Source organism: Artibeus jamaicensis, unplaced genomic scaffold, assembly GCF_021234435.1.
Source record: "Artibeus jamaicensis isolate MK-2021 breed Jamaican fruit bat unplaced genomic scaffold, CSHL_Jam_final scaffold_847, whole genome shotgun sequence".
Taxonomy (NCBI): domain Eukaryota; kingdom Metazoa; phylum Chordata; class Mammalia; order Chiroptera; family Phyllostomidae; genus Artibeus; species Artibeus jamaicensis.
The window spans coordinates 18085379-18100338 of record NW_026522057.1 but is presented as its reverse complement, the minus strand read 5'-3'; the positions used below and the strand labels follow the sequence as shown (position 1 = coordinate 18100338).

At 55.4% G+C, this 14960-nt stretch overlaps 1 protein-coding gene and 1 long non-coding RNA gene across 6 annotated transcripts; both read left to right on the top strand.

Annotated features, from left to right (window-relative positions):
* The first annotated feature begins 2267 nt into the window (after positions 1–2267).
* Positions 2268–8901, top strand: LOC119042236 (uncharacterized). 2 transcript variants are annotated; one of them, XR_008390704.1, is made up of 5 exons: positions 2284–2399; positions 3915–4001; positions 4580–4633; positions 6486–6616; positions 8788–8901. It is a non-coding gene; the product is annotated as an uncharacterized LOC119042236 (long non-coding RNA). The 2 variants fall into 2 exon arrangements; XR_005081182.2 differs by lacking the exon at positions 6486–6616 and having other exon boundaries at positions 2268–2399; positions 8790–8901.
* A 622-nt stretch (positions 8902–9523) lies between these two features.
* On the top strand, positions 9524–12380 carry C1QA (complement C1q A chain). Of its 4 annotated transcripts, none has more exons than XM_037135796.2 (3): positions 9524–9633; positions 10471–10640; positions 11628–12380. In XM_037135796.2, exons 2-3 carry the CDS (start codon positions 10478–10480, stop codon positions 12200–12202), a joined length of 738 nt encoding a protein of 245 aa, XP_036991691.2. In that variant the 5' UTR covers positions 9524–9633; positions 10471–10477; the 3' UTR covers positions 12203–12380. The 4 variants fall into 4 exon arrangements, with proteins under 4 accessions (XP_036991691.2, XP_053516693.1, XP_053516694.1 ...); XM_053660718.1 differs by having other exon boundaries at positions 9568–9633; positions 10443–10640; XM_053660719.1 differs by lacking the exon at positions 9524–9633 and adding an exon at positions 9645–9669.
* The last annotated feature ends 2580 nt before the right edge of the window (positions 12381–14960 follow it).

Genomic DNA, 14960 nt, shown 5'->3' with positions numbered 1-14960 from the left:
TCGGTCATGTGCATCCGTGCGTCCTGGGCCGGGCCAGCCCAGCAGAGCCAGAATCGTGGGCAGCTGCCACCCTCGGGCCTTTGATGTGACAGAGATGGAGACACACACGTGTCCGACAATTAATTAATTGTGACTTTCACCGCACAGCGGCTGCTTCCCATTGATCTGCGCCCGTCTGGTGTGAGGGAGACAATTAGGAGGGAGCACAGCAGCGGCAGCTAATTACCCACAGAATGAAAACCATGCCTTTCAATTTATTAAACTTTTATCACGAAATAACCTGGCCACTCCCTCCTGCTGAGAAGCTACGGGAGGCTGCTCTGGACGGCACCCCCTGTTTGCCCTTCCCAGACGCTGAAAGTCCTAGGAAGGCACGACCACCTCCTGGCCACGGAAGACCCCACACACACTTGGGCTCTGGGGAACAGAGCAGGAGAGTGGGGACCCCACTGTCATCAAAACCATCCCTAGGTTCTGATTAAAATCAGGCAGCAGACCAAAGGAAATCAGGCACGGGCCTTTGAGGAATCCGGAGGGTTGGATGAAGACCTGGATTGTCTGAGCCAGGCTGCTCTCGGACATCACCCAGTCCCACCCTTTGAGTGATGGAGGCGGCCAGGTGTGCAAGCAGGGTGGCCCCTGGGTCAAGCCTCAGCCAGGTCTCCCAGGACTGTTACTGCCTACCACTGTTTTAGCGCTTGCCCATTTTACGGATGTGCAAACCGAAGCTCAGAGAGGCAAAGATGCTTGCTCAAGGGCACACAGACACATGCTAAAGCCCCGTTTGAAGCTCTGCTCCCTGAGTCTCTTTGCGCAAGGGAGCAAAGCGTCGAAGTATGAGCCTCTTTGGAAGAGGGACATACTTCTAGAGCTCTCTCCGTCATCTGTAAAGTAGCAATGATACAGCTACCCTGAACAGAAGTTGTGAACATTTAGATATAATAATAATTTTTTAAGACCCTGCCTGCCCCGAGCATGGTAACTGCCATTGGCAACAGGGAAACTGATGCTCTGAGATAGGGACACGGCTCAAGGCCAGCGTTCCAGCTGCAGGGGGAGCAGAGGGTTTCCAGCTAGCCCTCTGCCTGCTCCATAAACATCTTTAAGTTCAGGGCCTGGTTCTGCCTCTCGCTGGATGTCTATGGGGGACCCTAAGCAGACCACCCACTAACGGGACTTTGGTGCCCTTAGATCTGCCTGGCTTTGGGGACACTCCTACAGGAGCAACATCCATGGAGTCTTCCCAGATCCCCACAAAGCAGGCAGGAGAGTGCCTGTTGGAGATGAAGGTGCTGACACCTGAGGAGGAAGGGAGGAGACCGAGGCAGCACCAGCCAGGGCTAGCGCCTGGTCTCCAGGAACGAGTGCCCCGGCCTGGCTCTCACAGCAGCTTGGAACCGCACCCCAGGCTGGCCCCAGAAGCTGGCCCATGAGACTCCACTTCCTCCCCTCCCTGACAGATCAGGTCGGCCTCCAGAAACGCCCCCCCCCCAGCATCCATTCCTGCAGGAGATGGTGAGAACGTAGGGGAGGGGTGCTCAGTCCACCAGCCCCTAACCCACTGTGTGCCAACATCCACCCCAGGGCTCCCGGAAACTGCCTATCTGCCTAGAGTCCAGAGACTGGAGAAATCGAGGGGGGCCCCGGAGAGGGGGGCTGGGAAGACTTTTTCCCAGGGGAGGAAGTAGCTGGGCCAGGGGCCATTTGCCCTGTTTTCCCTGGGCCTTTACTCCAAGTCTCCAGAAGCACCTGCTGACTCTGAACTCATGCTCCCTCTTTAGACTCATCCTTCCCGTTAATGTGGCCAAGATTCTCTGAGCAAGTGCTATGTATTTCTTGAATAAATAACCCCGGGTATTTTGTGAGTAGGGCCTGAACCAGGATGAAGTGAATGAGCTGCCCAGGCCCTGCAAACTTTTAAGATGGCGCTCACTCCCAGGGTTGATTCTGCACTTTCACAGGCATGCAAGTGTGTGCCTCCTTAAATTTTGCTCCCTGGGAGCCTCGCTCTCCTCCCCCTAGTCCTGGTCCAGAATTCCAAGCATAGCAGAAGGAGAACGTGCCTGAGAGCAGGAGGGACACTCCTGAAGACTTTCAATCACCAATCACATCACCAGAAAGGCAGATTGGTGAGGGTGAGCCCCAGGGGGTTGGGCTTTGACTGGGGAGCACGTGGCCCACAGGGGGCGCTATGGGTATATCTTGATGCTTTCTAGTAAGAGGCCCCAGTAACCGAACACCTTCTGAATGCCAGACCGCGTTGACTCTCCAAGGTCACATAGGTAAGGACCCGCGGTGTTCAGATTCAAAGCCAGTTCTCCCAGAGCCCTCAGCCTGTCTCTCCACCTCCCCCAGTGCGCCGGACACAAGGACTGCAGATGTTCTGGGGGACCCAGCAGGTGAGCTCCCCACTCCTACGACCCCTGCAGCCCCCTAATCTTGAAGGACGGGCCCCCGCAGTCAGGACCACCATTCCCAGAGCCTGGCCCTCCCTGGCAGCCGTGTTGCCGCTCTGACAGCCTTTTCCAGGAGCCCGCCAGGGATTGATTTGCATACTACGGTGTCATTTGCATACTACTTAGGACAGCCTTTGCTTTTCCCACCTGCAGCAAACTCCAGCCTGATTAGTTCTCCCCACATTGGAGAGTTAATTACTCTCCCGCGTAGAGCGGGTGTTTATTTGTAATCAGCAGAGGGCTGGGAGGAGCGGGGGGGGGGGGGGGGGGGACCAGGCAGAAGCAGCTGTCCTTAGCCGAAGCCTGGAGTAGCTCCGCGGGCAGAAGATGAGAGCGAGCTGGAGCGCCACAGACCCGACCCAAATCCCGGCCCTGCCCTGGCGGCCGTGGGGCCGGGGCACGCCCAGCCCAGGGGAAGGAGAAGGGGAGACTGGACCCGAGGTTAGGGGAGTGTAGGACCACTGCCTGCAGTGAGTTGCTGGCCGGATTGGGCAGAACTGGAGGCTCAGAACGTCACGATGAAGACAGGAGAACCGGGGCGCAGGAGCCTAGGAGGGACGGGGCTGGGACTTCGGAGGTTGACTGAGGTCTATCCGGGACACCTTCTAGGACACCCCAGGGCGGGGCTGGGGGGCGGAGTCCTGGTCCCAGCAGACTGGGAACTGGACCGGCTCTGCTGTGTGGTGCTGGAACCGACTGCCCTCTCTGAGCCTCCATCTCCCTGTCAGTGCCCTGGGGATGACGCAAATAGCTTCTCGGGTCTCCTTGCCGGGAATCACGTGAGCCAGGTGGGGGCTGTAACAAACACAATCTCTACTCAGACTGAAGAAACATCTCTGAATTCCCAGGTTGGAAATGGTCTTCGCCCCAGGGGAGATTTAGTGACCATCCTTCCCTGCTGCCTGACCAACAAGACTGGACTTGCCCCACCGCTGTCCTCCTGCGTCCAGGCATTGGAACCCTTTGGCACCTGCTCCCCTGTTGTCAGATGCTTCGGGGTTACATCCAAAGGTGCAGGGCAGGCTTGGCCAATGTGTCAACTCTGGAAAGACCCTCTGTAGCTGTCAGAGCTCCATAGAGGTACCAGGACACCTGCCTCCACTCCCCTGGGGCTTCTGTGAAAAACACAAAAGGCCCGCCACAGAGATTCTGGTGCAGTAGGTCGGAGTGCAGGTCAGGTTGTGGTATTTTTTTTCTTAACTTTATTTATCGATTTCAGAGAGAGAGGGAGATGAGAGAGAAACATTGATCTGTTGTTCCTCTTACTGACACATTCATTAGTTGCTTCTTGTATGTGCCCCGACCAGGGATCAAATCCACAACCTTGGTGCAGGGGGAAGATGCCCCATCCAGCCGAGCTACCCGGCCAGGGCCAAAGGCTATGTATGGTACTTCTAAGCAGCTCCCCCAGGTGACTCTGACCACTGTTCTGTTTCATCTCCTCCCCTTTTTTTACAGATGGGGTGGCCCACAGGCTGACCTGCGCTCCTGCTGCTGCACCAGAGTCTCTGAGTGATGTCCGGGGACACACAGCAGAGCTGAGAGGTGAACCCAAGTCCCCTGCCTCCAGCCCACAGTGGCCTCCCCTGATGAAATTCTGGGGCAGGGAGAGACACTAGAGGGCAGCCCGGGAACAGTGACCATGACCGTGTTCCCCTGGGAAGCCGAGAGGAGCATCCCCGTCAGCCTGCCTCTTCCTACCAAGATGGGCTTCCAGATGAGCCAGAGGGTAGGAAGTAGCCACTTGCTCACAGGCTGTGTGACCTCTGTAGGTTGCCAGATAAAATGTGGAATGGACCTTTTTTCCAAATATAAATATATTCGATGCATACCCTTGTTGACCTGAAATTCAAATGGAATGAAGCATTTTATAGTTGTATTTGTTAAATCTGGCAACCCCAAACCCATGAGCAAGTCACTTCCTTTTTTTGAGACTCAGCTCCCTCCTTCATCTTTGGAAATAAACCCAAACACCACCCTGTACGGATGCTATGTAAATTAAGTGAGGTGATGGATGTTAAGTGGCTGGCACGGGGGGGAGGTAAGTGTGTGAAGCTGGCAAACTTGCCTCCAGAATCCAATTCCCAGTGCTTTTACCTTCTCTGTTTTCCTCTCCCTTTCAGAGTTCCTGGTGTAGGCCCTCTGCATGTAGGATAACAGTGAACATCTTCAGAAAGGTACCTGATGTGCTGGAAATAATGCTACTATTTACTGGCTGTGTGACCTTATATAAGCCGATGACCCTCTCTGAGCAGCAGCTGCCTCTGTAAAAGGAGCTTATGGGCCACAGCACTCCCTTCCTGAGGCTGCAATGGTGGAACGAGATCCTGCGTTAAGCACCAGTACCAAGCCTAGCAGTAGCGTGCACTAAGTAGCACCCAGCCACATCCTGCAAATGTACCAAGACACATCTTCAATGTTCAAACGTCCTAGAGAAGGCCATGCTCACCCCATGGGAACAGTGGGTAAGGGTGGGGTGTCAGGCAGGTGATGGGCAGGTGAAGGAAATCATTTCCGCATGGGGAGCTTTCTCCTGGCCACTCACCCATGCCTACAGCTGACCCTCGGATCTGTGTGAACTAGTATTATCCTGGACTCTGGGTGCCACCGTCCCTAACTGTGGGGTCTAAAAAGCCCCCAGGATCTAGAGCCTGGCCCCCACAAGGCAGAGAGAGGCACTGGTCCTTGCTGGCTCTTGCAGCAGGCTGTTTGTTTTCCAAACTCTCTAATCCTCTTAATCTTTTTAGGTCTCACCTGCCTGCACCCCTGGTGGCTTCCATTAGCACCTTTCCTGATAGATCTGGTGTTGGGAACTTCTCCTGGGGCTGCTCCACCTGGCCCCGGCAGGCTTGGCGGCAGCCAGGATGCTGGTCTCCCGCTGGGGCCTCGGGGGAGGGGTGGAGGAGGCTTTCTCAACTGGTCTCTGAGCCCTGGCCCGCTGAGTGGCAGGGGGGGAGGAAGGAGGAGATGGGACCTTTGCTGCCATGTGTCAGAGACAAACCATGTGGATCTGAAACCTGGCCTCAATTCAAAGGGTCATTGTCATCCTCACGCTGCCTCTATCTCCTTAACATGGCATTGGCATTCGCTGTTTGCATTTTCCTCTGTCTCTCATAAAACGCTCCCTGAAAACTGCTTTCATCTGCCGAGAGAGATGCAAAGGATAAAGACAGCTCACTGAAGGTGTGTGGCGGCTGGGCCAGCTCCCTCCCCTTTTCCCAAACAGCCCCTCCCAGCAGAGCCTGAGAATAGAAGGAGAGACCCAGGAGGCCCCCAGAGGGAAAGGCTTTTGCCACAAGGACAAAACCAAGACAATCCTCTTGGTAAAGAACGGGGAGAAGGGGGAAAAGGAGTGAGAAGGAGAAAAAGGGGTTCAGGCAGAGGGTGCAGGAGGGTTTTGTTGTTTTGTGGGGCAGCGGAGGGGAGAGGAAGGGCATCGGCATAAACCCTGTGCCTCTCGTTGGTGTTCAAACGCACAGCAGAGGCCGGAGCACGCGTGTTCACGGAGTGGCACCTGGGGGAGGACTCGGGCAGGGGTGCTCTTGGCAGCTTTATCCATCAGGACCCAAAATGTCCTCAGGAGGAGGGCTGACCGAAGGGAGCCATAGAAACACAGTGGAATACTACTCAGCCATGAAAACTGAACCAATACGCATGACAAGACAGCTGACTCTCACAAGCATGAGAAGCTGGACACAAAAGACACAGATTGGATTATTCTACTTACATGGAGCTCAAGAACAGCCAGAAGTAACTGATGGTGGCAGAAGTCGGAACGCACTGGCACCTTGGGGGGTGTGGGGGTGATTTAAGGGACCCAAGGCAACCCACTGGGGCGACGGAAATGTCCTCTCAGGCTGGGTGGTGGCAAACGAGGAATTCACACACATGCAATGCCGCTGAGCTGGGCACTCAAGGCTTGCGCATTTTATTGCATGTAAATTAAATCTCAACTTTTTAATTAAAAAATACAAGAAATTCAGAGTTACATTCCATACACATTTGACTATCTGCCTTTTGCCTAATAAGATTCAGAGAGAGAGAAAGAGCGAAAGATACTGGTTGAAAATCGGCAGCGGATGCCGCCGTCACCGAGACCCCTCCAGGAGCCCGTGTCTGCAGTGAACGGGAAGGAAGGAGGAGACCTGCCTCCCTGCTGGGTAGGACTCCAATCTTTAAGGGTTCAATGTCTTCCTTTGTTTTTCTTTCTTTTTTTCCCAAAAGGGCACATATGTTAGCCAAGTGAAACTCAACTAAGAAGAGAGAAATCTGTTCTGATGTCAGAGCCAAAAGTGGCAGCAGTGAGCTGCCGTGAAAACCCGTGGTTCCCTACATGGCGTGTTCCTCAGACTTTGTTTTCCTAACAGCGACATTGACCACTTCCAATTTTTGCCTGATATGCTGACTTTGGAACCTAGCCCTTGAACGAGCTGTGACTCCACTATGAAGAATTTGAATGATTTATAGATTTTTTTTTTTGGGGGGGGGCTATTCCTTAGGCCCCTGGCCACACCCTGGGGCTGGACCTCATGGATTCGCACGCAGTGATGCAAGGGGCTTCCTCTCACCCGGCCATCCCCACCTCGCCTCCACTGGACTGAGCTCCGGAGAAGTGGCCTGTCCCCTCTGACTGGACATGCCCCTGTTGTGACTTTCACGGGCCATCACCGACCCGTTCACTTTTCACACTAATGATACGTTCATTACTGTCGATGCTTCTTATTCCTCCGAAGCATTTAGGCTCTTGCAACAGTCTGATAAGTAAAACCCTTCCACACTTGGCAATAAGGCAGACAGATAACTGGTGTCCTTTCAAAGTCAAATGAGTGCAATGTCTGACAAGTCCTCCTAAGGGTCCTCTGACACTCGAGGGGAGTGTCCCTTTGCTTGACTTATTGTTTACTATTGATCAGGGCTTGGGTTCTCGAAAGACAGCTGTTAGCTGGCGGAAAACTGATAAGTTGCAGATCATTTTTGTCTGGTAGAGATCCAAATGACTTCTTTTTAATAGAGAAGATAACCCCAACACTATGATTTTATTGCCCTGCAGGACACGAACCAGTTCTGTGCTAACTTAGCCACCTTATGAATGTTCCAGAATTCTTATTTATTGTCAGTTTGTTTTTCCTGACTCTCTCTCTTCTCTCCATAACGTGGGTTCATGTATGTTTATTCTGAGAGTCTTCACTCGAACTAGCTTTGTCATCCTGCTGGTTCCTTCATTAATAAGCTACCAAAAAATTGGCGTGTACTCACTAGATGTTTCTGTAGGAATCGTGTATTTAATAGCTTGAGAACTGTACTTTCAGGGCCCTTCCCGGTATTTGGCTTTTCCTCCTGCCGACTCTGCCACTTGCTACGAGGGCAAGTCCTCTGGTGCTTCCTTTCTTCTTCTATAAGACGGAGCAATAGGGCTGCTGGTCCCAACTCTGACACGGGGTTTTCTTCTAATTCCTCTGGCAGGGAAGCAAAACCGAAACAATACAATCAAAGAAAACTAATGCTGGAAGGGATGTTGAGGACCATTTGGGGCAATCCTTCCTGCTTCCAGCCCACTCCCTCGTCTTGATAGGTGGAGAAACTGAGGCTCAGAGAGGCGAGGTAACTCGCCCAAGGTCACACAGATACTATTTACGATGGCTTATTTTAATGAGGGGTTTGCAGTATACACTTTCTCGCAGGTTTACATAATCCCCAGGTAGCCCAGTGAGGAGGCTGCATTATCCCCATTTTACAGATAAAGAAACTGAGGTGCAGAGAAATGATGTGGCTTGTCCAGGGCCACAGAGATTCTCCTAACCTCCTGAATCTGGGGGGGCAAGGGAGGGGCTGGCAAGAGGAGCTCTGGCCCTCCGTTTCCCAAAGCATCCCAGTTCGTATCTGTTGGATAGACATGAGGTGCTATACTAGACAGCAAGTAAAAAGAGTCCCAGAAGCTTGAAAACCCCAGGCCTAGAACATCTTTATCTGCCTGTGCATAACAGCCCTCCCTTTCTCCTCCTCCTCCCTCTGGTGGATTTCTCGTGGAAAAAAACATGGTCCCGGGAAGAACTAGAAACACAGGATCGGCCCAGGCTTGGACGCACAGGTCTCCAGGCTGGGGAGGCAGATGGCTCAATCTAAAGGAAAGCGTTCTCAGGGTCCAAGCTGGCAATCGTGGCGTGAGCTGTGCTGGCAGGTAGTGAGCACCCCATCAGTGAGAACGAGTAAGGCTAGAGGAGGCAGCCAATGTTAACAGCAATTCTCTAGATGATAGAATTTATGGGCTTGGTCACAATTTTAAAATTTTTTAGCCTCACTCTAGTACATTTTTTTCATTTTTTTTTTTTAGAGAGAGAGTTTCCTCAATCGGTTGCCTCCTGTACGCACCCGGACTGGGGATCGGCACCTGGACCTTGGATTGTACGCGCCTGTGCCCGCACCTGGACTGGGGATCAAACATGCAACCTAGGTGTGTGCTCTGATCAGGAATCGAACCCATAACCTTTCAGTTACAGGATGATGCTCCAACCAAAGAAGCCACACTGGCTGGGGCTGTCACTATTTTTTAAATGTTGGTAAAAGCTCATCATTAAGCCTTCACCGTGCGCCCAGTGTGTGTTATATCATTAGAACTCGATGGCCATCCAATGAGGTGGAGAACCTGCTCTTCCCAACTCACCAATGAGAAAAGCAACTGCTGGGGGGGAGGGGGCTCCGTGCTTTTCCAAGGAGGCGCAACCAGGAAGTGGCACATCTAGACAGCTGGTCTCCAGCTCATTATCACTGCACTGTTCTTCCTTCTTTGTGCTTTTCTCTATTTACAAGCTTTGACAATGCGTACGCATTGTTGCTTTCATCCAAAAGAAGTCTTACAAGTTACTGATTTTACCAGTCCTGCCCCAAATGCCTCCACAGCCCTCTGTTCTGGAGACTCCTGTCTGCTGTCCCTGCCCCCACACCAGCTGTGGCTTGGGGTAGGACGTCCCATGTCCCAGTCTTGCTGAGGTCTGCTGAAAATGTCCCAGGTCAGCCTCCAGCCCCTGGGGCAATGCCAGGGGCAGGTCCAGAGAAGGAGAAGGGGAAGTGGGAAGGGATGTGAAACTTGGCCCCTGGCCGGCATCACCCTGTGGGGTGTCCCACAGAGGTCCCTGGGTGGACAGCAGGAACATCCAGTTGAATTGACCACCCAAGGCAGGTGAGACCAGCGCCTGAGAGGGAGCAGGCTGTGAAGGTTGGGAGCTGAGAACGGGCCTCGGGGCCGGGCCCCTGAGGCCAGCAGGAGGGGAAGTACATCTAACCGGCTTGGGCCAGGCTGGGGTGGGGTGGGGCACTTACTCAGGACCCAGAATCCTTGAGTGGCAGGGAGTGGGGGGGCCTTAACTCCTTGGACTTGGGGACAGTGGGAGGTGGTGATACAGACCCATCAGCTCTAACCAGAGTTTCTGGGTCCTGACCCCCCCAGAACACAAGAAGCTAAAACAGGCTGAGAGGTTCAGAGCCCAGCAGAGGGGTCTTGCAGAGGGGGGCCGTGGGTGGCAGCCTGGGAGGGGACGAGTGTGGAGGGGAGCGAGCAGGTGTGGGGTCAGGTGTTTGTGAGTTCCTGTGTGCACACACAGCTATGCCATCGGGTGAGAGAGTGCTGATTAAGTAAGGAGCGGCCTCTCGATAAATGTTCAGTGGAATTGATCCTCGGTAGGAGTGTAGGAACACGTGTGTCCAGGTGGTGAGGGATGGGGTCGGTCCGTGTGTCTGGCAGTGCGTGAGTGAGAGGCTGTTTGTGTGTCTGAGAGTGTGACTGTGGGTGTGCTCAGCGGCACGTGCGCATCTGTGCGAGTTCGTGATTCCCTGTGAAGGTCTGTTCCCTGGAGCTGGGCAGGGTGTGGACATAGAAGCCCCTCAAGAAGGGAGGTGTGCCCTGGTGGCAACAGGATGATACACGTTGTCCTGGGGGGGTGGGGGGACTCAAGTGTGGGAAATGGGTGTACATTCGTGTGTGGTGTCCAGCCCCCCGGACCCTGTCGTGTCTCTGCAGTGGCATCATGGAAGCCCCATGGGGCTGGCTGGTGGTTGGTGTGCTGGCCATGTCCCTGACCTCCACGCTGACCCAGGACGTTTGCCGAGCACCGAATGGGCAGAACGGGGCTGCAGGGAGACCTGGTCGACCTGGGCGGCCGGGCCTCAAGGGGGAGCGAGGGGAGCCAGGTAAGTACCTGCCTCTGAACCCTGGCCCGTCGTGCCTTTACCTGGCCTGAGCTGCAGAGTGGAGGCTTGGGGGTGGCACCGAAATGCAGGAGTCCACCTGGGCCCCCACATAAAGCCCCTCCAATCCCACTTGGTCCCAGAGTCTGAGGTGGGGGGCCTGGCCTTCCCCCCAGACCATGTCCCCACATCCTCCCAACTGCTCGGGCCCTCTGTCCTGGGCCTTGTCTGTCTCCTCTGGGAATGGGTCACTGCAAGCGATCAATAGGGTTGGTCCTGAAGCTGTGCCCAGTCCTTGGTTGTTGTTACCAGAATGGTTAATGCCCTAGATTTTAGACCTGGGAGCCCTTCCTTGTCGTGCTGTGTGCCCCCCTCGGAGACTCAGTTTCCTCATCTGTAAAACAGAGAAATAACCCCACCCAGCACATAGAGAGGGATCACTTAACGCAGCTATCCTTGTCTGCTTCTTTTTACCTACACCCCCATTCTCTCCATGCTCCCCCTTTCCAGTCCATTCAGGCTCCTGAAACTCTCAAATCTGAGGGGAGAGCCTGGGGGTGACGGAAAGGGAGGAGAACATGAGCAGAGTGGGAAAGAGAAGTTTCACGTGACCCCCAGACCTCAGTCCGCAGCAGACCAGAAAGACCCACAGAGAGGTTTGCGACCATTTGCCTTTGGGCACCCCGAAACTGCATGGGGGTGCAGGTCCGTGGGTGGAAGCACAGTGGGGGAACCAGTGCCCTGAGTTTCACAGAACGTGACACTTCCCCAGGTTCTTGTTCACACTTCCATCCATTTTATTGATAAAGAAGCCGAGGCTCAGAGAGGTTGAGGTACTTGCCCAAGGTCCCAGAGCCACCCAGAACCAATGTCTTAAAGGCCCAGGCACTCCCCTATGCACTTCCGCACCACGTTCCGGGGTCCCAGCCACCTCCCTGAGGACGGGCAGTCACTAGACTCTCACTCCCACCCTGGCCTTCCTCCCCACAGGGGCCCCTGGCATCCGGACAGGCATCCGAGGTCTTAAAGGAGACGAGGGGGACCCTGGGTTGCCTGGAAGCCCTGGCAAAATGGGCTACCCAGGACCCAGCGGTCCCATGGGTGCCCCCGGCATCCCAGGAAACAAGGGCATCAAGGGCAACCCGGGAAACATCAATGCCCAGCCGAGGCCAGCCTTCTCAGCCATAAGGCGGAACCCGCCGATGGGTGGCAACGTGGTCATCTTCGACACGGTCATCACCAACGAGGAAGGCCGCTACCAGAGCCACTCGGGCCGGTTCGTCTGTGCTGTGCCAGGCTACTACTACTTCACCTTCCAGGTGGTGTCCAAGTGGGACATCTGCCTGTCCATCATGTCCTCCAGGAGGGGCCAGACCCTGCGCTCCTTAGGCTTCTGCGACACCAACAGCAAGGGCATGTTCCAGGTGGTGTCTGGGGGCACCGTGCTCCAGCTGCAGAATGGAGACCAGGTCTGGATCGAAAAAGACCCCGTGAAGGGCCGCATTTACCAGGGCTCCGAGGCGGACAGCGTCTTCAGTGGCTTCCTCATCTTCCCATCCACCTGAACCAGGGCAGGACCCCTCCTCCCCCCAGGCCTCGTCTTCCTCCTGCTGTGTGACCCAGGCCCACTCACTACACCTCTCTGGTTTCTACGCTCTGCTCTGTCAAGCAGGGTGCTGTTGTGTTAGCTGAAGAAAGATCATTTCTTGGGACTCGTTCTGGAATAAATACCCGTGTCCCGTCTGCTGGCTTGAGACTCAGTTGCTGCCCTGGGCACTGGGAGGGAGGCATAACAAGGACAGCTGTTCGGGGCTTACAGGCCAAGTTCATAGTCAGTATTTACCATGTGTGTTCGACAGGTGCTGGGAGCCTCATTGGCTTGGGCCCGAAGCCTGAGACTGCCATTTACTAGTGACTCGATCGAGTGCCTGTTGTATAACTTCAGGGAGCCTCAGTTTCCCGGTCTAGGAGGTGGGCATAAGAATGACCCTCGTCTCAGAGGGGTGTGGGAGGACCGAACGAATCACCGTGTAAAAACAGTGGGGCAGGGCCTGCTTCAACGTCAGGGCTACGGCGGTTTAGCTATATTACATTTTGTACAATCTTTACAGTCGATCTCTGAGGTGGGAATCATGACCCTGTTTTCCAGATAAAGCTGAGGCCCGGTGCTGGGGCAGACAGAGTGCAGGTGAGGGTTCAAGGGGAGGAGCTGGCATTTAACTCCAGGTCTTCCTGGTGCCCAAGCCTTGGGTGTCTTAACTGCTGCCCTGTCAGCTTCCACAGCCACACGCCTGACAGATGACCAGAAAGGCAGGGGCAGGTCTCAGAGGGGGCGAGCAGTCGGCCCAAGGGCGTCCGGCAGTCCTCCCCAAAGACAGTTTCCTGAGCCCAGCCCCGGGCTTCAACCCCGGCAGGCACGGAGGCTGGGGCGGCAAGCCTGCTGGGCACACCACCTGGGTGCGGACCGGGGTGGCGGGCCGGAAGGTTCACGGCTCATCCCCAGGGTCCCGCGTGGCCCATCTGGGAGCTGCTCGGGGGCTGCTCAGGTGCGAGAAGCTGGCCCAGTAAGCCCTGTGCAAGTGAGGAAAACAAGGAGGCCAGAAGTCAGTCCTGAGTGTCCAATGCCCTGTGCATTTTCCCAGGGGGGGGAGCCGGCTTATCTTTGTGCTGCATGTACACACACATGCGAACACAGTACACATGCACACCTACCACATTCACATGCGAACACGTGCACACGTGCACACCCACCACGAACACACACCTTTCCACATTTTCAGACCAAGACTTGTCCCCTCCTCACTGAAACAGGAGCACGTGATTCTCTCCCTCGGCACACACTCACTTTCTTAGACACACCCGTGCACACCCCCTGGACACCCACACGCATTACGCCAACAAACCCACAGACCTATCCAGGGATACATGGGCCATCACGTCTATGCGCCCCTGCCTCAGGTGCCTTAGGGCCCCTGTAAACCATTACAAGTACTCTGACTCACACGCCTTGAGACAGGTGTCCCAGGCACACCCCTGACACACAGGGGTGTACACCCTCCACTCCCTCTGGCACTCCCGTGTTTGCTCACACATCGCTGGCATCCCCCAGGAACTGTCTCCCCCAGCCACTAACTGATGCACAAGCAGCTTCAGAGTCTGCAAGTACAAGGCCCACCCCTGCCTTAGACACAGCCAAGGCCCTGGCCTGCAGCGGCCCCGCCAAAAGCCTCTGGGAGTCAGGACGAAGGGAGGGACCCTCCCGTAGCCCTGGGACAGTGCTGGGTGCTGCAGGGCCTTTGGCCCCACTGGGTCTCCGCTTTGCCCCAGTGACCCTCCTGCCCCCCAGAACACAGCCACCTTTGGGCTGGGAAGAGAAAACAGGTCTTCGTGTGTGGACATTTTCACCCACTGATACATTTAACCCCAGCAAAATGATGAGGACACTGAGGCTCAGAGAAGGAAGACATAGACTCAAGGTCACACTGCCAGAAGTTGGCAGGGCCTAGATTTGAACCAGCTCTTCCTGACCCCCAAGTGGAAGGCTTCTTTCACTGCAGTGAGACTCAAAGAAAATGGCAGCGGTGGAGCCCCAAGGGGGTGGGAGGGACCAGGCCATAGAAACCGTGGTCCTGCCTTACCCTGAATTCCACCCACACTGACCCAGCTCTGCCAGGCAAATCACTACTCCCTCTGAAAGGGACCGACCCAGCTGGACCTGCCGGTGGGGCTGGGAATTGCCGAGCACAGGCGGAGGCTGCCATCTGCTGGACAAAACGGACCCAGGCGCAAATGAGGGAGGAAGATGGACGCTCCTGTGCTATCCATCCTTCCGCTCCCCAGTCCCAGACTCCCGGGGCCATGGGCACTCTCATCTCTACCCTCACCCCACACCCTGCATCCTCGCCCCAGTGTGTGGAGAAGCAGGTGGGGACACTGAGGCCCTGAGGGTCCCCTGGGGGGGCAGGGGCAAGGCTCTGAACTCCTGCTCGTGCCTCCTCACCACTGCCCTGCACGGGAGCCAGTGGGACCCCCATTTACAGGGCCAGGAACCGGAGCTGAATGACACAGGTGGCAGGAGTGGGGCCAGGGCCGGGACCCTCCACAGCCTGACACCTCTTTCCTCTGTGGAATCTTGTATGAGGAGAAGAGGAGGTGGGGGCCTCGCTCAGCTCTGCCAGCCCAACCCTGACCTGCAACCCCTCACGGGCCATAAGAGGCTCCAAGACCAAAGGCAGGGGTGCTGGGGCGGAGGTGAGGGGGGCAGTGCTGGCAGGGAAGGTGAGTTCATTGGGGGCCCCAGCAAAGAAAGAGGCGCCAGCATGC